The sequence below is a fragment of the Embiotoca jacksoni genome, unplaced genomic scaffold, assembly GCF_022577435.1.
Source record: "Embiotoca jacksoni isolate LCO1_2020_lvr unplaced genomic scaffold, fEmbJac1.0.p SCAF_13, whole genome shotgun sequence".
Classification (NCBI taxonomy): Eukaryota; Metazoa; Chordata; class Actinopteri; family Embiotocidae; genus Embiotoca; species Embiotoca jacksoni.
The window spans coordinates 3,120,541-3,139,791 of NW_027185263.1; the positions used below are offsets into that span (position 1 = coordinate 3,120,541).

General features: G+C 41.5%; 2 protein-coding genes across 4 annotated transcripts in view; both read right to left on the reverse strand.

Annotated features, from left to right (window-relative positions):
- The window catches only part of gtf2ird1 (GTF2I repeat domain containing 1), a 28,732-nt gene extending 13,905 nt beyond the window's left edge, over positions 1-14,827 (reverse strand). Inside the window, 9 exon segments of the mRNA XM_069145927.1 lie at positions 486-669; positions 1,791-1,874; positions 3,391-3,486; positions 4,584-4,891; positions 6,928-7,111; positions 7,211-7,387; positions 8,591-8,732; positions 9,012-9,141; positions 14,629-14,827. Coding sequence (XP_069002028.1) covers positions 486-669; positions 1,791-1,874; positions 3,391-3,486; positions 4,584-4,891; positions 6,928-7,111; positions 7,211-7,387; positions 8,591-8,732; positions 9,012-9,137 — 1,301 coding nt within the window. The 5' untranslated portion in view covers positions 9,138-9,141; positions 14,629-14,827.
- Positions 14,828-16,891: 2,064 nt separating this feature from the next.
- clip2 (CAP-GLY domain containing linker protein 2) overlaps positions 16,892-19,251 on the reverse strand; it is a 38,021-nt gene continuing 35,661 nt past the window's right edge. For all 3 annotated transcript variants that reach the window (XM_069145928.1, XM_069145929.1, XM_069145930.1), the window contains one exon: positions 16,892-19,142. In XM_069145928.1, the coding sequence (XP_069002029.1) occupies positions 19,131-19,142 (12 nt within the window). In that variant the 3' untranslated portion in view covers positions 16,892-19,130. The remainder of the gene's footprint in view (positions 19,143-19,251) is intronic.

The following is a 19,251-nucleotide window of genomic DNA, read 5'->3' on the forward strand; positions in this document are numbered from 1 at the left end:
AAAGGAGCCATCCGCTGGAATTAACCATCAGAGTCTATCGACGTGCCCAAAAAAAAAGAAAAAAAAGTCACATCAAAGCATCTGGAAGTTGTCTGGAAGACGACGACCCCGTGATGCGATTCTGAATTAATCACATCTTCAATCTTTCCTAATTGTATTGACGCAGATGAGCTGCCTGCAGGATTCGTTAAAAGGATGCGTTGTCTCAAACAAGGCGCGGTGGCTCGTTTAAATTAGCTTGAACAAATGGACAGCAGAGCAGCCATTAGATCGACACGCTGGCGAGTCATCTGGGACGGGAACGGGAAAAGTGGTTTACCAGTCAGCGGGACACAATGTGCTGCGGGAAACAAGACGTTTAGCAGGCGAGATGAGACAGGCTGGTTTTGTTTGTTTTTATACCGTTTATTCAAAATCTGTCTTCAATGAAAGTTTAATGAGAGGACGCCTTTCCGCAAGCTTGCCGATAATCAAACTCTGCTCACCGTTTGACGATGAAGCGGATCCCGTGGCGCTCGTCCAGGATGCGTTTGAGCTTGGGCACTCCGTACGTGCACGGCCTCTTGAAGGGGATCTGGTCGGGGATGCCGATGATCTCCACGGCCCCGGGGTCGCAGGCTATTTTGCGGTAGGGGACAGGCACCATGTGATCCAGACCCAGCGCCTCAGCTGGAGGTAGAAAAGCAGTGGAGAAAAAAATAAATACAAAAAAAATAGAAGTAGGTTTTATACTGAAACTGTGTGCTACTACTGAAAAAAAAAAATGTTTTAAAAAGATTTTCACTCCAATGCAATCCAATTGGCTTCACACTTAAAGTACAGAAGTAAAGACACATGCAGCGCACGACAAGCACTTAAAAAAAAAGAAAGGGTCCAAAAAAGACATGTGAAACGCAGTGACACTGAACGGTCGCCATCTTGGCTAGTGTCGGTAGAGGGGGCGGAGCCACCGGGCGTGAAGAATTTTCTAATTAAAAGCGTCTTGAGGATGTTGAAGTCACACACACACACACAAGAAAAAAAAAAGTGTCTTGTTCACTACTGCCGCCGGACAGAAGAGTGAAACAAGAGGACACGGAAACACGTCTATTTCGGGGTTAAAAATAAGTAAAGCTGCGGATGTTTTGGCGGGTGACGTGTTCACACGCTGAGGAGTGTTTCCAGGTCAGCGCAGAGCGGCAGTGTTTGCGATTTTGAGACAGCATTTCTGGAAGAGCACTATTTGTTCGTGTACCGAGGGAAAGTGTGTCATCTGGAAAACACGGAATAAACTTAATGCAATGGGGTTTTTATTTTCTTCAAATTGATAAATCTGATACTCTACAAACATTAATTTGCATACGCAGCCTCCGGTGGGACGCACACCCCCTCGTGTAAGATTCACAGAAGTGAAGTTAATTTCCCGCTAAATGAGAACTAAACTTTAAAGGGAATGATAATTGGTGCTGTGGGTTTGGATCAAAAACATCTGGAAACACGTCCCCCGTGAGCCGCGATGTGGAAACCGAATGCGGTACGTGTCGTGCAGCTGGTTCTTTGAGCGCTTACAAATAAGTGGCGAAACAATGCAAATATTTAAAAGAAGCCAACTTATAACCGGCTCTGTGTTTCTTCACCGTCGTTGCGAATGCACGTCTGGTGATCAAACCGCGGCACTGACCCCAATCTATCAACGCCTGCAGATATGCGCAGGATCACGGCTGCGTGTGAACAATTGTTTGAGGAGGCAGGAGGTACATTTTTTTTTACATTTTTATACCGACGCCTAAACAAAATCAAACTCTCCTCACCGTATCTGCTGTTGAACAAGATCTGAACGCATTCTCTCAATGTGTTGATGTCTTCCGTTTCCCGAATGAACGAGTCCCATTTTTCTGCAAGACAAAAAAAAAAAGAAAAGAAGCTCCTGTCAATGTTTTATGGACAATAAAACAGAGACTTTAAAGTGAAGCTTTCTCACTCAAACGCGTTTTATTTCACAGCAGCGCTAAAGATCTGAAATTAATCTTTTCCATCTACTCAATGTCAACTCGGTAAATGAGTACAATCTTCTTAAAGGATTACTCTTGACATCTTAGTAGCTTAGCCATTAGTGGCTAGGAGTTAGTGCAGTTCAGCCTCGGTTCAGTAAACAATGCTCGGCCTCCGTCAGTCTGCAAATCCCAGCAAGATCACAAAAGAGACGCCGTGAAACAAACCATATTCACGTCTGCCGTATGAGCCTGTGATAACATGTTGAAGCCCGACTGATGCTGCAGCTTCGAGGCTAATAACGACATGAATATCTTGAAGTCGATTTCCTTTTGTTTTCATCATTAATAACCCAAGACATTAGAAATATTAGTACGTTGAGACTTAAGGATGAAAAACAAACTTGTCAGGGATCAAAATGTTTTTTTCACGACCTCAAACTACATGGAAAATATTACATTTTGAGAAATGGTAACTCAAATTTAAACAGCTCTACCTCTCGGGTCCACACGTCTACAGACAAAGTCACTTTTTACATCTTTGTCTCCAGAAACCGTCCAACCTGAGCTTGTCCCTCTATTGTACCGATTCCTTATCCTGTCCATTAGCTATTTAACTTGTACAAAAAAACTAAAACAAAGTGTGATCTAGGAAGGAACCGTGAGGCAAAAAACTCTAAAAACCACAACTCTTTTTCTGCTGCTTAAAAAAAGAGACACCATGTATTAATCAGCGAGCTTTGAGCTCTAGAGTTGCCGGCAGGTGGATTTTGTTTCCTCTGGTCAGAGTCAGTCCAGCTATTTACCCCCCTCCCTCCCCCCTTCCTCCCCACACACACACTTTATGCTAAACAAAAGGTACCTGGCTGCTGGCTATAGCTTCATGAGAGAAATATTGATGTTCTCTTCCATCATTATGAAGTCAGTGTGGCGGAAAAACATTGTTCAAGTGGAACTAAATACTATTATAATGCAGCTATTAAAAAAATAAAAAAATAAATCAGTGCTTTGAAACAGTGTAGGTGTGATACCGTCGCTGAGGCACTGTGGGAGCCTTTAATCTAAATTTGAAGCCACTTAAGAGGAAATCTGAGGGAAATATTGGGAACATTTGTACAATGAAAATTGTTGATGTCGTCGTGAAATGTGGGCTCTTTATTGGTGATTTTCAAAGAGCGTACAAAACGCTCTGTCACTCAATATATCCGACGCACACATTAGCCACACATACAAATGCACTGCATCATTTTTTTATTTTTTTATTTTTTTTTATGCCGGAGACCAAAGATGTCATTATTTGTTTTTATTTTTTACGTGCTCAGGCCTGTCTAACTTTAACAGCCCCTATCAATCATGGATGTTATGCTTTCAGAATAAAGCACACTGCGTCTGTCTGCTCGGTAATATATTCCAAACCTACCTGATTTTTCATGCACGATGGAGAAGAGTAGCCTCTTAGAGATGTGGATGCCAGGAGGGCTTTGGCCTTGCTCACCAGGTAGTCGTGTTGTCTCATCTAAAAAAAGAAAAAAGAAAAAAAAAAGATGCAATACAAATTCAATATGTTCAGTTCAATTTATGTCGGGCAGAAGTTTTGCTAAGCATCCACACGTTCGGCACTCCAAACATTCACCCGCCTTAATTAATTAAATGCAAAGATTCACAGGCTAAAGAATCAAACCATTTTTCCAGGGTCCTGATTTGTATTGTTTTTTCCTACATTTGAGTAGGTATGAAGTAAGTGAATGCACCTGACCACCGGGCTGTGACTCCAACGCTTCCTTTACAGATGGGAGTATAATGAGGAAAAGGGGGGAGTGGGCTGCTTGAATGAAATAATGGGAGGAAATAATGAATCGACTTCAAAGCAGACTGCAAATTTAACACGTTTAAAGGCACACCGGAGGCATCGGATGAAGCACGTAGTCTGAAATATCTCTTTTCATATAGAGATTTTACTTCTTATTATTAAGATCATTATTATGAGTGTTGTATCAATCTTGAATTTTAAGTCTATTCCGAGCGGCAACCAACTTTTGGTTTTGATTTTGGCCGGCGCCGTCCATGCTAGTTCGGAGCAGTTCGGAGCAGGAAGTGACCATATTTGGACGAGCTGGGGGAGGAGCGAGCGGTGCATCTGACTCGACCTGATTGGATACCCGACGATACTACTTCCCGCCTACCACTCGTTGTAACCTGACTGCACCACAGGCCTGTCAATCAAACAGACACGCCCCAAAAAACATCTTTCTGAGGCTTATTTTTGAATTAATGACGGAATTATTAACCAGAAAACTAATAAGACAGAGCGAATTTAGCTAAGAACACCGAAATAACTTATATTTTCATTAAATTTCATGAAAGACGTTAAATGGGATTCTGTGAAGCGGGAGGCTTTCTGGAGCCAGCATCTACTGGCCCTCGATGGTATTACAGCTTAAGGCATTTCCACATCAAGCTAATTTTTTTAAGAACCCCGAAACTACGAACACTTTTATAAACAGTCAATGCTTTATTCACCAAAATTCGAACTTTTCAAATTCACACAAAACATTGGCTGGAAAAAAAGACATAAAATGAAGTAGTATGACGTCTTCATCCCGCCCGACTTACCGCTGTTGGCACAGTCCTTGACAGAGGTGCTCTTGTCGGTCCAGTTGGCCAGCCTGTCCTTGCCCAGGTTGAGGAGGGACATGGGCTTGAAGTCCAGCTTGCTGTCGGGGTGGGGTTTGGAGGACATGGGCATGCCGTACAGGAAGTTGGACAGAACGGAGTTGCTGGAAGCGGCGGGACTTGACGACGTGACGACCGAGGCGGCGCTCTTCCCCACACTGTGGCTGCTTTGTGTGATGGCGGCGGCGGAAGTGTTGTGATTGACATCTGTGCTGGGTTTGGCTTCTCGAGACAAATCCTCTGGTTGCCTGCGAATGGAGACAGAAGGCAGAAGAGATTAATTGGCTCATTTTAGGACAAACGTATCCGTTTGGTTACGACTTCCCCTTGATAACGTTATTTGGTGTTTGTTAAATGGTATTTCAGCTCTTTACTTGCTTCTAGTCCCGTGCCTGCCTGAGGAAACGGGCAGTAAACAGACCAAACGAATGACGTGCAGCACATTATGCTCAGACTGTTCATATTCAATTTCATTACACAGTGGCAGACACAGGAAATCCCCAATTTGTTGTGTGCAAAGGCATGTGACAGTTGATATTAACTCACAGAGAGTCAAAGAACTTTCATGCTTCAAATCAGAATCGGCTAAATGTTGACATCTGGTTTTTAGCAGCTCGTGATTCAAAAACGATGTAATTAAGACGTTCAACCTTGTATGACTACAAAAAAAGGACAAAGACAAAATACTGTGGCTCTCAGTCTTGTGATACAATCTGGTGATGTGACGGAAAACACTTCCGACACAAACTACTGGTTTACAAGGCGACTATGACAAACAAGGATTCAATGATTTCTGCCACTTCCATTTTTTTGCCAAACTTTCCAAGTTTGTAAAATCTTCTCTTAATGGCGTTATAAATGCCGTGTGGTGTTTTTTGGTATCTGAAAAGCCTTTAAATTCATTGATGTGTTACTCAAAATGGAATTTTTTTTTTGGCTCATATTTAATTTGTAAGTAAGTAAATCATTTTTTTAAAGCACCTTTTCACAGATATAAAATCACAAAGTGAATGAAGCGGCAAGACAAGCAGCGGAGAAGTTAAAATCAGGGCGACAACGGACAAACAAAGACGCAGACACAACAAGTACAAAAGTTCAAAACACAGACGGCAATAAAAAGGAATAGGAGCCCGTCTGAATAAAAAAACGCTTTCATAAAGAATCTAGAGGACGACAAAGAGGACAGCTTTCAATAAACCGAGAGCTTGAAGAGGTCGGTCACCTCCAGTTTTAAAACAGCTTCGACGGACAGACAGGAATTTTCGACCGAATGAGGGAGGTCGGCAAACATACCGGGCCGGGGTGTTTGACCGTGTAAGGATCTCAAACATGTCCAGTTAAAACAAAATCAAACAGCTGTACTTTTGGACAGTTTCAAAGCAGGTTGACTCAAACAGGTAAAAAAAAAAAAAAAAAAAAAAAAAAAGCGTTCCTACAATGAATATTCATTTCTATCTCATCCGTAGCCATCTTAATTTAGCAATGTTCCCCAAGCAGAAAAAAAACATGAGCACATAAGCTGGTGGACATGATTATGAAAAGTCAGGATTGGTCAAAAGATAATAACGAGGAACCTTGTGTTGTTTAGCGAAAGGTTGTTTGGGTCTGAATGCTTCCTACCTGACTTTATTGTTGAAATGTAACAATCCCACAAACAGGGCAGGAAACATTAATGTATAAACACAAGGCTGTACAGCGCTCCTACCAAGAGGAGCATTGGATTGTGGGTAAGAGGCATCAGATGAAGCCTCTATAGAGTCTAAATGATGCAGCCGAGACTCATTATGTTCCTTTAATACATATTGTGAACAGGCTTTCTGCTGCAGTTGACAAAATCCACGTGCCGGCTCCTCGACCAGCTGCTGCGGTAGATTCTGTTATTTATTAAAGGTTACTGTTGAATATGTTGCAGGGAGACTAATATGCAACCTAAGAGAGTGCTGGATTAAAAACCCTTTTCTGCCCATAACTGATACACTGCAGCCCGTCTGCTACCAATAACTGACTACACAAGAATCCAAGGCAACGCCGTGCTTCCACCCACACGCACACCCACACCCACACACATACACACACACACACACACACACACACGATATCTCTGCAAAGCATTAGAGGCTAAACTGACAACAGCAAACTTTGTTTTCATTTTGGAGCTCTTCGAAGCAAAACAGCTGGTTTTCATCATGTGATACAAGTGTTCAAACGTTCAATCCGTTATGCCGAACAGCTGCTTCCGACAACACGGCGGCGGCGGCGGCGGCGGGTCTTTTGGCACGCTCACCTTTTCGCTGTGAACTGAATGCGGTGGCTCTGCTCCAGGATCTTCATCAGCGTCTTGGTGTCGTACTCGGAGGGCTTTTTCAGGGCGACGCCCTCGGGCAGACCGTGGGCCACCACACAGCCGGGGTCCTTCTGGATCCACTCATAAGGCACGGGGACCAGGCTGCTCTTTCCCACAGCCTCACCTGCACATCACATCGTGAAGGGTGAGTGTTTCTTTTCCTACATAAAAGGATATAAAAGCGGCAGCCTACGACTTCAAACGTCTTTGATGGACTTCTTACTGTAAAGCACAGTGAAGACTTCCTCCACCATCTTCCTCAGAACAAAGACGTTGGATTGGGGATCTGACGGCGCTCTCGGTTTCCCGTGCTCACCATCTTTACTCAGTTTGCTCAGATCACCTTCCTGGTCTTTGGTATGGGCGTTTGCTGTGGGCGCATTTTGCAGGTACGGCGCCCCTGCAGCCAAACACACACAAAATAAGTCACAAACCAGTAACATTAAAGAAATTTGAAAAAAGTGCACATGAATATTTCTGATTCTTGTGGGTTTGAATAACAGATTTTTTTGGGGGCTCCAGAAACATCTTAAGAGAAAAGCAGCTTTGTTTTCTTCACTACTTTTTTATTTTTACCCCAAACAGAGTCTGCTTTTTGTCTTAAAAGGTTAAAATGATTGAGAGGGTTGTTTCTTGAAGTAATGCATACAGTATGTCACCTTTTGGAAAAATAGTGCACACAAAATAAACGACTTGTTTTTCCAACAATGTGTCTCAATAAATGTATTGAGAAGCCATTTCAGTTCAAGTCCTCCAGAAACAAACGTTCACTTCTATTGTACTTCTTTCTTTTTTAAACAAAGCAGCGCTCGTGTTCCCTTTAAACAGGCTGGTTTTACTGGTACGGAAACATTGTGGAGTCTGAGACCATTGTTTTCTGTTTTGCCTAATTGTTCAAGGTCCACAGGTGGAGCTAGTTTGTTTATCTGAAATAAGAGCGCAATGAAAGAGGTCACAAGTTATGTAAGAGGTACGCTGAAGTATTTTCTCGTAAAGGCGCAGAAGCACTTTCACCTCCTTTCGAGGTTTACTGTAGAAAAAAACTGCACGTCGTCATCGTAGTCTAAACATTTCAGTGCTGAGGTCAGAAATGCTCCTTTAGTCTGTTTCATTATGTTAAAGAATGATCTTGAACTCTGTCCTTAAACAGATGGAACTTTTCTCCTCCTAAGTGCATCCATTGCGTGCTTTACTGTTCCAAACAGCACCAACAGTGGAGCGAAGCACCGTCAGTAAAGTTAAAAATCATAATGCATCAAATGAGACGTGACAAAAGCCGTTTGTTGAGACACCGTTTTATCTGATGAAAGGCAGAAATGTGGGACTGCAGCTGCGTTGACTCGATTGTTCACGTCGCAAGTAATTTGATGCGGAGTGCGAAAAAAAAAAAAAAAAAAAGCAAGTTGCTGCAGTTATTAAAGCTTTTGGCTGATTCTGCTTCTAATCACCAAAAACTGCAAAAAAAAAAAAAAAAATCCTGGAGGAGGAGGAAGGGAAGGGAGGGGTGGGGGGTAGCACATGAGTGACACGAGTGCATTTTATGTAACCGGCTCGCAGCTGCAAAGTGATCGAATGATAGAAAGACAAAGGGTGGGTGTCTTACGACAAAACTTGTAAAAGTCTGTTTGGATTTCCCTCCTGGAGTTGAGGAACACTCGGCCCCTTTCCGTGCCCACGGCGATCACGCTGTCCTCGTGCACGGTGACGCACGCCACCTCGGCGTTGAGCTTAGACATCGCCATGCACTGACAAGAACACAGGGAGCGTTTACTTTAAGTCATTTACCAGAAACTCTTGAGGAGGACATGTGTAAAACGAGGTTTCGTTAACAACACTGATATTCACAGAAGAACAGTGTACGACTTAACGCCACCCTGCTGTTCAATGACATAATTGACAAAATCAAGAAATATTTACTATATTTTACAGGCTTTTTTTTTTTTTTTTAGGGTGGATTTCCACGTATTTGCCGGGAGCGGTTAATCACTTGTTTTTAGGCACAACAGATTTGATCTTGAACGTACCACTGAGTCGAGGGCAGACACCAGGCTGGTGAGGATCTCCTGTCTGGCCGACACCAGCGGGACCTGAGGCTCGCCGCGGGAGTTCGTCCTGATGCCGTCACATGCCAGCTTCCTCATCTGAGCCATGCCTCTGCGGGGACCAGATCAACACAGTTCAGGAGGCAGGCGGCCCATGGTGTGACATAAGACACAAAACCCCATATGTGTGTGTGTGTGTGTGTGTGTGTGTGTGTTGGTAGGGCGCACCTCACGTACATGTGCGTCAGTCACCTGCATTCAAAGCAGGTTCAGCTGAAATGCAGTGGTTTTGACTTTAAGCAAATAAAGAGCTGGCATGAAGCTGATAGATGGAAGATGAATGATGTGAAGGAAGGTGGAGGGCTTTTTTTTTTTTTTTTTTTTTACTCTCTCCTGCCATGCTTCTGTGATTTTGTTCAATTAAACGAAGATAAAACAGAAGTAATTGTTTTTGGTGCCGAGGAAGAACGATTGAAAGTCAGCGGTCAGCTTCAATCACTGATGTTAAAAAAAGACCCGACACTAAACCGAGTCAGAAATCCAGGTGGAGTCGGCGACTCAGACCTCAAATCTGAACAGCCGTATTAAGACAATTACAAAATCAGCCCACTACCACCTGAAGAATATTTCAAGGATTTATGTCGCAACAGGATTTGGAAAAACGTGTTTATCTTCAATAGACTCGACTACTGTAACGGTGTGTTCTCAGGTCTCTGTAAAAAGTCAGTCAGACCGCTGCAGCTCGAAGTCCTCACTGAGACCAAGAAACTGGATCACATCGCTCCAGTTCAGAGGTCTTCACACCGACTTCCTGTCCAACAAAGAATCCACTTTAAAATCCTGCTGTTGGCTTAAAAAGCACTGAATGGTTTAAGGGCCAAAGTACATTTCTGACCTGCTGCTGCCTTCACGAACCATCCAGACCCTCTCAGGTCGTCTGCTGGTCTCCTTTCTGTCCCCAGAGTCAGAACTAAACACGGAGAAGCAGCGCTCGGTTTTTATGCTCCACATATCTGGAACAAACTCCCAGAAAGCTGCAGGTCTGCTGAGACTCTCAGCTCCTTTAAAATCCAGACTGAAGACTTTTCTGTTCGCTGCCTTTTACTGAACCAGATTTGAGGATGTCTCAAATGGCGCTGTAACTTTGGTCCTTATTTTTTTTAGCTTGCTTAATGTTTTAATAACTGTTTTTAATGTTTTAATCACTGTTTTTAATGTTTTAATCACTGTTTTTAATGTTTTAATCACTGTTCTTCACACTTTTTAGACATCCTTTTCTTTTGCCTCGTATTTTGATGCTTTTAACGGTTTTATGTGAAGCCCTTTGAATTGCCTTGTTGTTCAAAATGTGCTGTACAAATAAACTTGCCTTGCCTTCTACCAACGAGAGCGTCTACCGGCCGCGCCGGGGGGGATGACATCATGCTCGCATGCTGACTGCGACAGCGCCGTGTCCACCAGCCTAATTTAGCGTGTTAGCATGTTAACACTAGCACGAAACACAAGCAGAAGCTAGTTGAAGTTCATAAGCAGAACCACACCCTCGGACACTTCCTGTCCTACTGCATGCCTATAAAAGATGCCTTCCTGCCCTGCGTGCCTGTTTGTTCTCGTTTAGCGTACCCCACGGACTACTATCATGACAGTGTTTTTCAAAAAATACACTGTCTGCTGGAAAACAATCACTGAACATTGATAAAACAAAGCTGATGGTAAAGCTAGAGTGACTTAGGTGCTGTGAAAAAAAACACTGACATTAAGTAGTCATTACAAGTGTGTTATAATATGAGGGAAAACCCCAGAAAATATCTGTCCCGAGAGTCATGCTGCTAAAAGCGAAAACAATCAGAAATGCACAGTTTGACTTTGTCAAATGAGATTAAATCGGAAAATTCAGCTGATGTCATATGAGCCTTTTGTTCATAATTTAACTTATTAATGTCGTTGTTTTACATACACCTTGACAGATGGAACAGGAAAATGTAAGATGACCCAATAGGAGGTCTTTAAGTTTGCGCAATGACCGCCGGTACAGAACTGTGGTTTAACTGCTTAACATCTGTCAGCAGAACGACCCTATCGATAACAAATCCATCTGAACTCCTAATAACAAGATGGAGCGTGTAAATGAAAAGTGAAGAGGCAGAAAGATAGGAAGTGTTGAAGAAGAAAAAAACAACAACAACAACAAAAAAAAACCCGCTCGGCTAAAGCCATGCACTATGTTCTCATGGCAACTGAAACCCGTCTCCTTGGAAACTAATCTCGGGGCATTTGAACAATGCAGCTCTGGCCTTTAATCTCTCCAGACACTGGGAACCATTATACTAGCCTCTGGCAAGCCCGAAACCACTGACTCAATAGAGAGAGGACAGAGAGGTAGAGAGAGATAGACAGAGGCAGCGAGGGGAAGAGGAGGAGGGGGTGGTGGTGGTGGTGGTGGTGGGGAAGTGGGGGGCGGGGGGTTCAGCTGCACCAGTCTGAACGTGCCAAGTCTATTGGCCATCTAAATCTGCCTCCCCTGAGGCCACAGCAAACATTAGCCCCCTCCTCCTAAATTATTATGGCCTCGAAAATAGATGGCCTCTTTCCCTCACATATTTAAAAGGGAAAAGGAAGCAGCGAGGAGGAGGAGGAGGAGGAGGAGGAAAAGGAGGAGGAGGGTGGGGATAAAGCAAAGGCTCAGGATAATGCCATGTCAATTGCTTTGCGTGAGGAATCGCGAGCATAATGTCACACCGCTGTTATGGCTCTCAGTGAATATTCAACAGATCAGCGCGCAACGGCAGGTCATAAATAAAGCGACGCACAATACCCACCAGTCTATTATGGAGCTGAAAAAAAAAAAAAATTAAAAAAAAAAGACACAACAACACGATTCTTTGATGCAAATCCCTCAGTTGCTCTGTTGACAGTGAATGACACAAAAACTTTGTGGACACATAAATCCGGGGGTTCGTCGAAGCGACAGCTTTTTAACATAAAGGACTTTAGTTTCCGTCTTCAGCTGCTTCACGTTCTGTTCATGTAAAAAAAAAAAAAAAGACAATCTGATTATCTGTAAAAAATAAAAAAAATAAAAAAAAAACTGCCGAGGGGCATTTCCAGAGAATTTTTTCTTTTTTTTTTTTGCTGAAGAGATGATTAGAAGAAGCAGGGCTATAGAGGCACCCTCCATGTCTTTTAAGTTTTTATCAATCTTGTTATGATGAAAAGCATCTTGCAGGGTTTGTTTTTTTTCCAGCAAACTGCTGCAGTTGTCATTCGGAGTCAACCTTTAAGTGAATAAAATAAATCCAGTTTAAGGGGACCCGAAAACGGCCTGTAATGGGATTAAACTGTTTACCAAAAGGGGAGCTACAAAGAAATATTTCCGAAACCAACAAAAAAACAAAAAACTGATCACAGCTTGTTTTTCTAAGTCTTTTTTTTTTTTTTCTTCTAAAAGTGCGTTAACGCATGGAGTCATAAAAGTACTTAAGACTGGCGTAATATAATATATAATTAAGGTCATTACATTTTGCATATCCATATCTGACCCAAGCAGTAAATCTCTGCAGGGCCTCAGATGCAGACTAGATGAGATGGTAATGTGGCTGAGGAAGCCAGGCTACGTATAATAAAGGTTTGTGATGACTAAGGGGAATTAAAAAAATTAAAAAAATTAAAAAAAAAACTTTCCGAAAGCACCGTGGCCTCCCGGTCAAATGTTACCGTTGTCCGAGCTCGCGCTTGGTGATGGTCCGCTTCAGGCCACCGCGTAAGATACTCGTCCTTGTAAATTCATCTTCTCATGGAGATCGCACATGTGGCTCAAGGTCACGGCACGAGCTGAGAGAAGCTCCCACGGTAAATTAAAAAAAATAAAATAAAATAATAAAAAAAAGGTCTATAGGGCGAACTTCCACTATGTTTGAAGAAATGTGCGTAACCGTTAATCCTGAACGCTAGTATTGTATGTCGTAATAGCGCGGTAACACGCAAGGTCACCGGTGCAGGTTTTCCAGGACATGAAGGCACAAAAAACAAACCCACAAAAGGTGTTTTCCGATTATTCTGGCTCAACAGGGCCTCTGCTCTGTTTTTATTTATTTATATATATTTATATTCAAGCAGGTATGAAGAGTACAGCATGTGTGCCAAAGTGAAACCACACCCGGCTGGTTTCAGCTGGTTACTGGGCCACTGAGTCCCCCCCGTCCCGTCCCGTTAATGCAAGACAGGTGTCAATCAAGCGCAGCCTGCGCGGACACGGTCCTAAATCCTATAAGTGTAAACGGTCTTCGCTACAGATGTTTGGTTTAGAAAAATTGCTGCTGAAGTTTTTTTTAGGGAGGTACGTGGCCCGCTTTGACGGCTGGATCGCTAAATGGTGAACTTCTTCCTCCTATAATAATTTGTAAACTACACAAAACGACATTTCACTGAAGTTAATAATGGAAAACAAAAGCACACCTGCTACTTACAGTACGGCAGGGTGTGGTTTGGCAGCTACCGCCCAACTTCTCATTTCAACAAACAACAAACATAATCCCTCTGTTTACGCCCTGCGTCTTATGTCCTTATGTCACAGCTGATTTGTTGTTTTTAAAAACTGCTGCTAAGCCAAACAAAGAAACCCAGAGAGTTTCAAACATATTGACGACTACGCGATTCCTTTTTTTACAGGGTCGGTTTGTTTTGTTTTTTTCCCGTTTATACAGCCGTTAAAAAAAACTGATGTTAAATCATGATTAAGTGTAACAAAACATTCAGAAAATTTGAGATTTAAGGAATAATTTCTAGGATTGTTTTATCTGGGATTGTCGTTTGTAGGCGTCTCGTTTCTTTTCTATACTTTTTAAATGTTCCTGTTTTTTTTTATGTGCATGTAATTCTCTCGCTGGGAAGCGATTTGAGCTGTGTGAAACCTGCCACGCAAATAAAGTTGATTGTTATTATTATCGTCGCACTTTGTTGTTGTTGTTTTTTTTGGACGGTATGACGTGTGGACAACTTAAGTATTTGAATAATTACAAACAAGGGTCATTTTCTTTTCTTTTTTTTTCCATACAGCAGATTTAACATCACGCGTTCAGGACCAACTGTGGGATTTTTGTGGGTGACAAAACTTCTCGTGCTGGAAAAACTTCTGGCAGGAAGAAGAACTATTTAATCACACGAGTGGAGAGGAAAAAAAAAAATAAATAAATTTAAAAAAAAGCTTTTTGGGGAGCCGGGAGAGAAACCTTTGAAACGCACAGGAGACGAGATAAATAAAAATCAAGGAGAGGAAAAAAAAAAAAAAGTCATGTGTGTCTCCTTGCAGCTGACAAAAAGTTTTTTTTTTTACTCCAGTCAGCTGTTTTTAAACAACAACAACAACAACAAACTTGTGTCTTGTATAAAACACAAAATGAGGAAAGCATGTTTAAATTGCACCACTCCCATGCTGCTGGCTTCACATTCAACAACAATGATTATCTGTTTTATAGTTTGACACAAACAAACAAACAAACTATGACTTCCAGTATAAGATGAATATAATCGATATAAAGTCATTTTCTCCCCCCCCCCCCCTCCTCCCCCTCAATAAAAGCTCAGACCGGCATCAACTCACCGATGCCGTTAGTTCACAGCTGGAGGTTTTTATTTCCAATTCTTTTTTTTTTTTTTCGCTGAAGTTTTTAAAAACAACAACAACAACAAAACAAACAAACAAACAAAAAAAACGTGTCGCCTTGTTTGGCTAATTTAGCTTAAAGCTTGGCTTTTGTTGTACTAGCTGGGGGTTAACCTTTTTTTTTTTTTTTTCTGTCTCCCCCCCTCCACCACCACCACCACCCCCCCCCCACACACACACACACACATTCATAAATACGGTGCTAGCACCCCGACAAGGTTACAAGAGAGCAGACTCAGTTAACTGCAAACTAACGAGCACCTTTTAATCCGCGTCTTAACTCGACTAATGAGCTAACGGTTAGCATCATAAGGTTGAGCTAAGCTAACTAGCTTCGTTAGCTGCTACCGCGCTAGCACCCTCCCCCCCCCCTCCCCTCCTCTCTCTCTCTCTCTCTCTCTCGTTTAGCACTTTCATCTCTCTCTCTCTCTCTCCCTCCCCCTTTCTCTCCCCCCCCCTCCCTCCCCCCCCCCCTCTCTCTCTCTCACCCACCCTCGGTTCCCCGAAATTAGGTTGTAATCTTGTCATTTTCTAAACAAAAAAAAAAAAAAACAGGACAATCGCCCGAATAAACACACAAACCCCGCAGCTGTTCGCGTCACGGAAGAAGAAGAATAAAACATAATAAAAATAAAAAAAGGGAAGCCGGCGAAATCTCACCTCAATTAGCGATTAAATAGCCTTGTTGCTGCCGTCAATCCCGGAATAGGTTTCTATTCCTCCGGTTTTTAATCCATCAGAAACCATCCGACAGCGTCGCGGCGCCGTCTGCTAAAAACATCGTAATCCGGAACATCAACGCCGCCGACTTCGACGGCACGTCTTCTTTTTTCTTTTTTCTTTTTTTTTTTTTTGTTGTTGTTGTTGTTGTCTATTATTTGTGTATTTTTTTTTTCTTGAGTTTATTTCTGTTTTTTTTTTTTTATTTTTTTTTTCCTCCTCCTCTCTCTCTCCCCTTTAACAGAGCAAGGGTGTCCCTTTCCCCCTTTCTTTGTTCTGTAATCCAGTAAAATTGAAACTCATTCGCCTCCTGCTAATCCCAGCCCAACTCAACAACAGCATCTATTGGCTGTAATTTACATACAGGATTAACGGAGGAACCTCTGGAAAAAAAAAAAAAAAAAAAAAAAAAAGAAAGAAAAAGAAAGAAAAAAGCCCTCTTGGGAACAAAAAAAAAATACATTGAAAAGAAAATATTCCTGGTGTGCGGTTTTTTTTTTTAAATTATTTTTATTTTATGAGGGCTATGATTTATTTAAATCACTGTCTTGCCACTTTGGCTGCAACTTCACACCTTCAAAAAACTGCATGAAGGTGGTTTGATGTGATAGTTGAACCGTATCCAAATTATTTTTAGGATTACGATCTGACCGATGTGGATATATAGACGGCGACGTGGATCTTGTGGCCGTGGAAAGTTATGCCATAGCTGCAGCGATTGCCTAAAAATAGCTCACGTCTGTTTGATGTAGGGTAAAGTTCATATCCTAGAGGAAAGAAAATAAATAGTTATCTACAAGTTAATGTACACAGAAGCCAATTATGATTACTTTAACCATAAATCATAATCCACTGTAATCTGGTTAGTTTCAGTTACTTTTACTCCATGAAATGTGAAACTCTTGTTCCACCAGGAGCACTACAAAAAAATAGATCTGTGCCTCACTTTATATTTTTTTGCTTGCTTTTGCAAATAATTACTTACTTATTTATATGTCACCAGTATAACCGATCCCCTCCCCCCCCGCCCCGCCCCTCTAAAATAAAAAAATAAAAACTGGGACATGTAGATAAGACCTGACATTTGCCAAGGCCAAACAAATAAAAGTAATATATCTGTAAAAAGAAAAAAAAGAAGAAGCAATGTCTGTTTTTTTATATAACATAAAGGAATCACTGCACCTTCTTCTGGTCAAAAAGAAGTCATTTTAATGAGGAAAAAATGTGCCTCAAATGGATATAAAATCCATAAAAAGTTTATTTTAGCTCAGCTTGTGTGTGTGTGTGTGTAAGTGGCTGAGAAATGAGTAAATGATTATGGTTGCTGGCTTAATCCCCCCAAACCACCAACCTTTTTAGCGGCATGACATGTGACACCACTTTGAATGAGCTCTGTAGAAAATATACAGAAAAAAGACCCAAACACACAGAAGTGACGCAGAGTATGAAAAGAGTGTGAAATAAAACACCACCAGCCCCCTTGCCCACATTGTTAATATTTAATGACTCAATCTCCAAAACCATTGCAGCAATAATCCAAAGGGTACGAACCCCTCCAGCTGAAAAGGCCATGTACAATATCCAATGGAAAATTTCGCTTTTTTTTTTTTTTTTTTTTTTTTTTTTTAATCTGACCTGCCCTGCATGAGAAACAACTCCCATTCCTCTTCCTGTTAAAGCAACAGCGGACCCGACTCCAAACAGGCAATCCTCTCGTTCAGTTGACAAATGGATAAAAACAATATTTGGAAGACTTAATAAAGAGTATAAATTCTATACAGAAATGAAATCCAGACGTTGACAGTCCTGGGAGAGGATGAAGAGGGGGGGTGTTTGGGTTTCAGCTCCTGTGGCAGCCCTTTCGTAAGACTTCAGGGTCAGTAGAAAGCAACCGGGGACATTTAAGGACAGTAAAATTAGCTGATATGGAATACCACATAATTAATAATACTTATGGATGGATGGATTCTGTATCGACACACACAGTCCGGAGTAAATAAAAGAGGCGACGTCAGAAGAGAAGAGGCGTATCGGTAGAGAGGAGGCGGGAGGTCAGACAAGAGTTTTTAAAGAATGAAAAAGTCCAGAATAATTCACTGAATTCATTCTATAAACATCCTGGAACATCACTCAGAATTCAGCTTAAATTAAATTAATAATCAGTCTTCAGGGAGTCCAATGATGTGCAACGTCTTAAAAAAAAGAAAAGAAAAAGGGACTAGTTTTTTTTTTTTTTTTGTTTTTTTTGTTTTTAGGAGACGGGCCCAGTTAGCCACCTTAGCAAACACCTGGAGGAGAGGATTGGTAGTCAATAACAGATAATTCTTTCACGTCCTGGCTTCTGATTCGTGTCGTATTATTGGTGTTAAAAAATATCTTCAGAGTTTCAATCGACCGTTTAAAACTAGGCTGGCTTAGCAATTAGCCTGCTATTAAAATAACAGATGCTATATCAGCATGATGATGCAACCAAATGGCAGTCGACCGGTCCTCCACTCTCACATCTGAGCCTGGTTCTGTCGGAGGTTTTACTTCCTGTTAAAAGGGAGTTCCCTCTTCCCTCTTTCCTCTGTTGGAGGGTTTTTTTTGGGTTTTTTTTATCTCTTAAAGGAGAGGGTTTTTTTCCCCACCCTCCCAGCTTTCGTGGGAATTGTTGGGTTCCTCTTTATAATGCTGTAAAGTTCTGCTGTAATGTGTTATGTGCCCTGAAATAACCTGTGTTGTGATTTTGCCGTTATGTAAATAACATTTTTAATTGAATGTATAAACGCTGACTTCATTAAGACTTTTTTTTTTTTTTTTTTCCACATACGTTTTTAACTGACTTTTAGTAAAGACTGAAATTTTGATTACGGGTCAAACAACGAGGTCAAAATTTATCTTAAAATCTTTGCAAAATGCTATTTAACCTGCTCAAAAACCATGGAGCGATACGAGAAAATCTCTTTACAGCCATTTTTCAACTCAACTATTTCCCCGATCGTTTTTGAGGATGAACACCGAACAGCGTTCAAAGCACAGAGTTTGCTACCAATCCTCATCAGATGTTGAATAAGGTGACAAGCGAGTCAAAGAAAAAATAAAATAAAAATAAAAGGTCATCCTTCCTTCCCATGTTGCCGAGACAGCGCCACCTACGGTGCGGAGGATTATTACAAAGCAGAGTAAAAGTAATAAATTAAACAAACATAGCGACAGAGACACGGTTTTCTTCAGTCCTTCACGTTGTCGTCCGTCAGCCCGTTTTTTTTGTGTTGTTTTTTTTTGTGTTTTGTTTTTTTTTGCTTTCCCGGGTCAAAATTCAGAATAGTCAAAGAGTTTCCCGGCAACTCGAGGATTGAAACTTTCTAACTACCGTAAAGCATCAAAAGTCGCCGTACCGTACGTTTTCTCAGCAGTCGTTGTACCGATAATATCTCTCCACGTCCGTGTCTCACCTTTATAAGTACTTTAAGCGGTATCTTCGTGATTGGCTAATAAGTGCTTTTCTGCAACAACACATAAATTCACTTGAGATAGAGATTCGCTGTTTTGGTATTAACTGTAAACTGAAAAATGTTCTTCAGGCGTCCATCGAGGAGACACGTCGGACCAGCTTTGTCTTTTTTTCTTCTTCTTGTTTTTTTTTTTATTTTTTTTTTTTAAAGATGTACTTTTCTGCACGTCCCAGTTCAGTTCGGGTCACGTCAGCGTCCCAGTGGTCATCTCCTCCGCTCGTATCAGTGTTGTTCCTGAAAAAAACAAAAAAAAAACAAATAAAATGTCTGAAATGAATTGCATTAATGATATTACTGTATATATAATGGCTAAACAAAACAAAACAAAACAAAAAACAGTAAA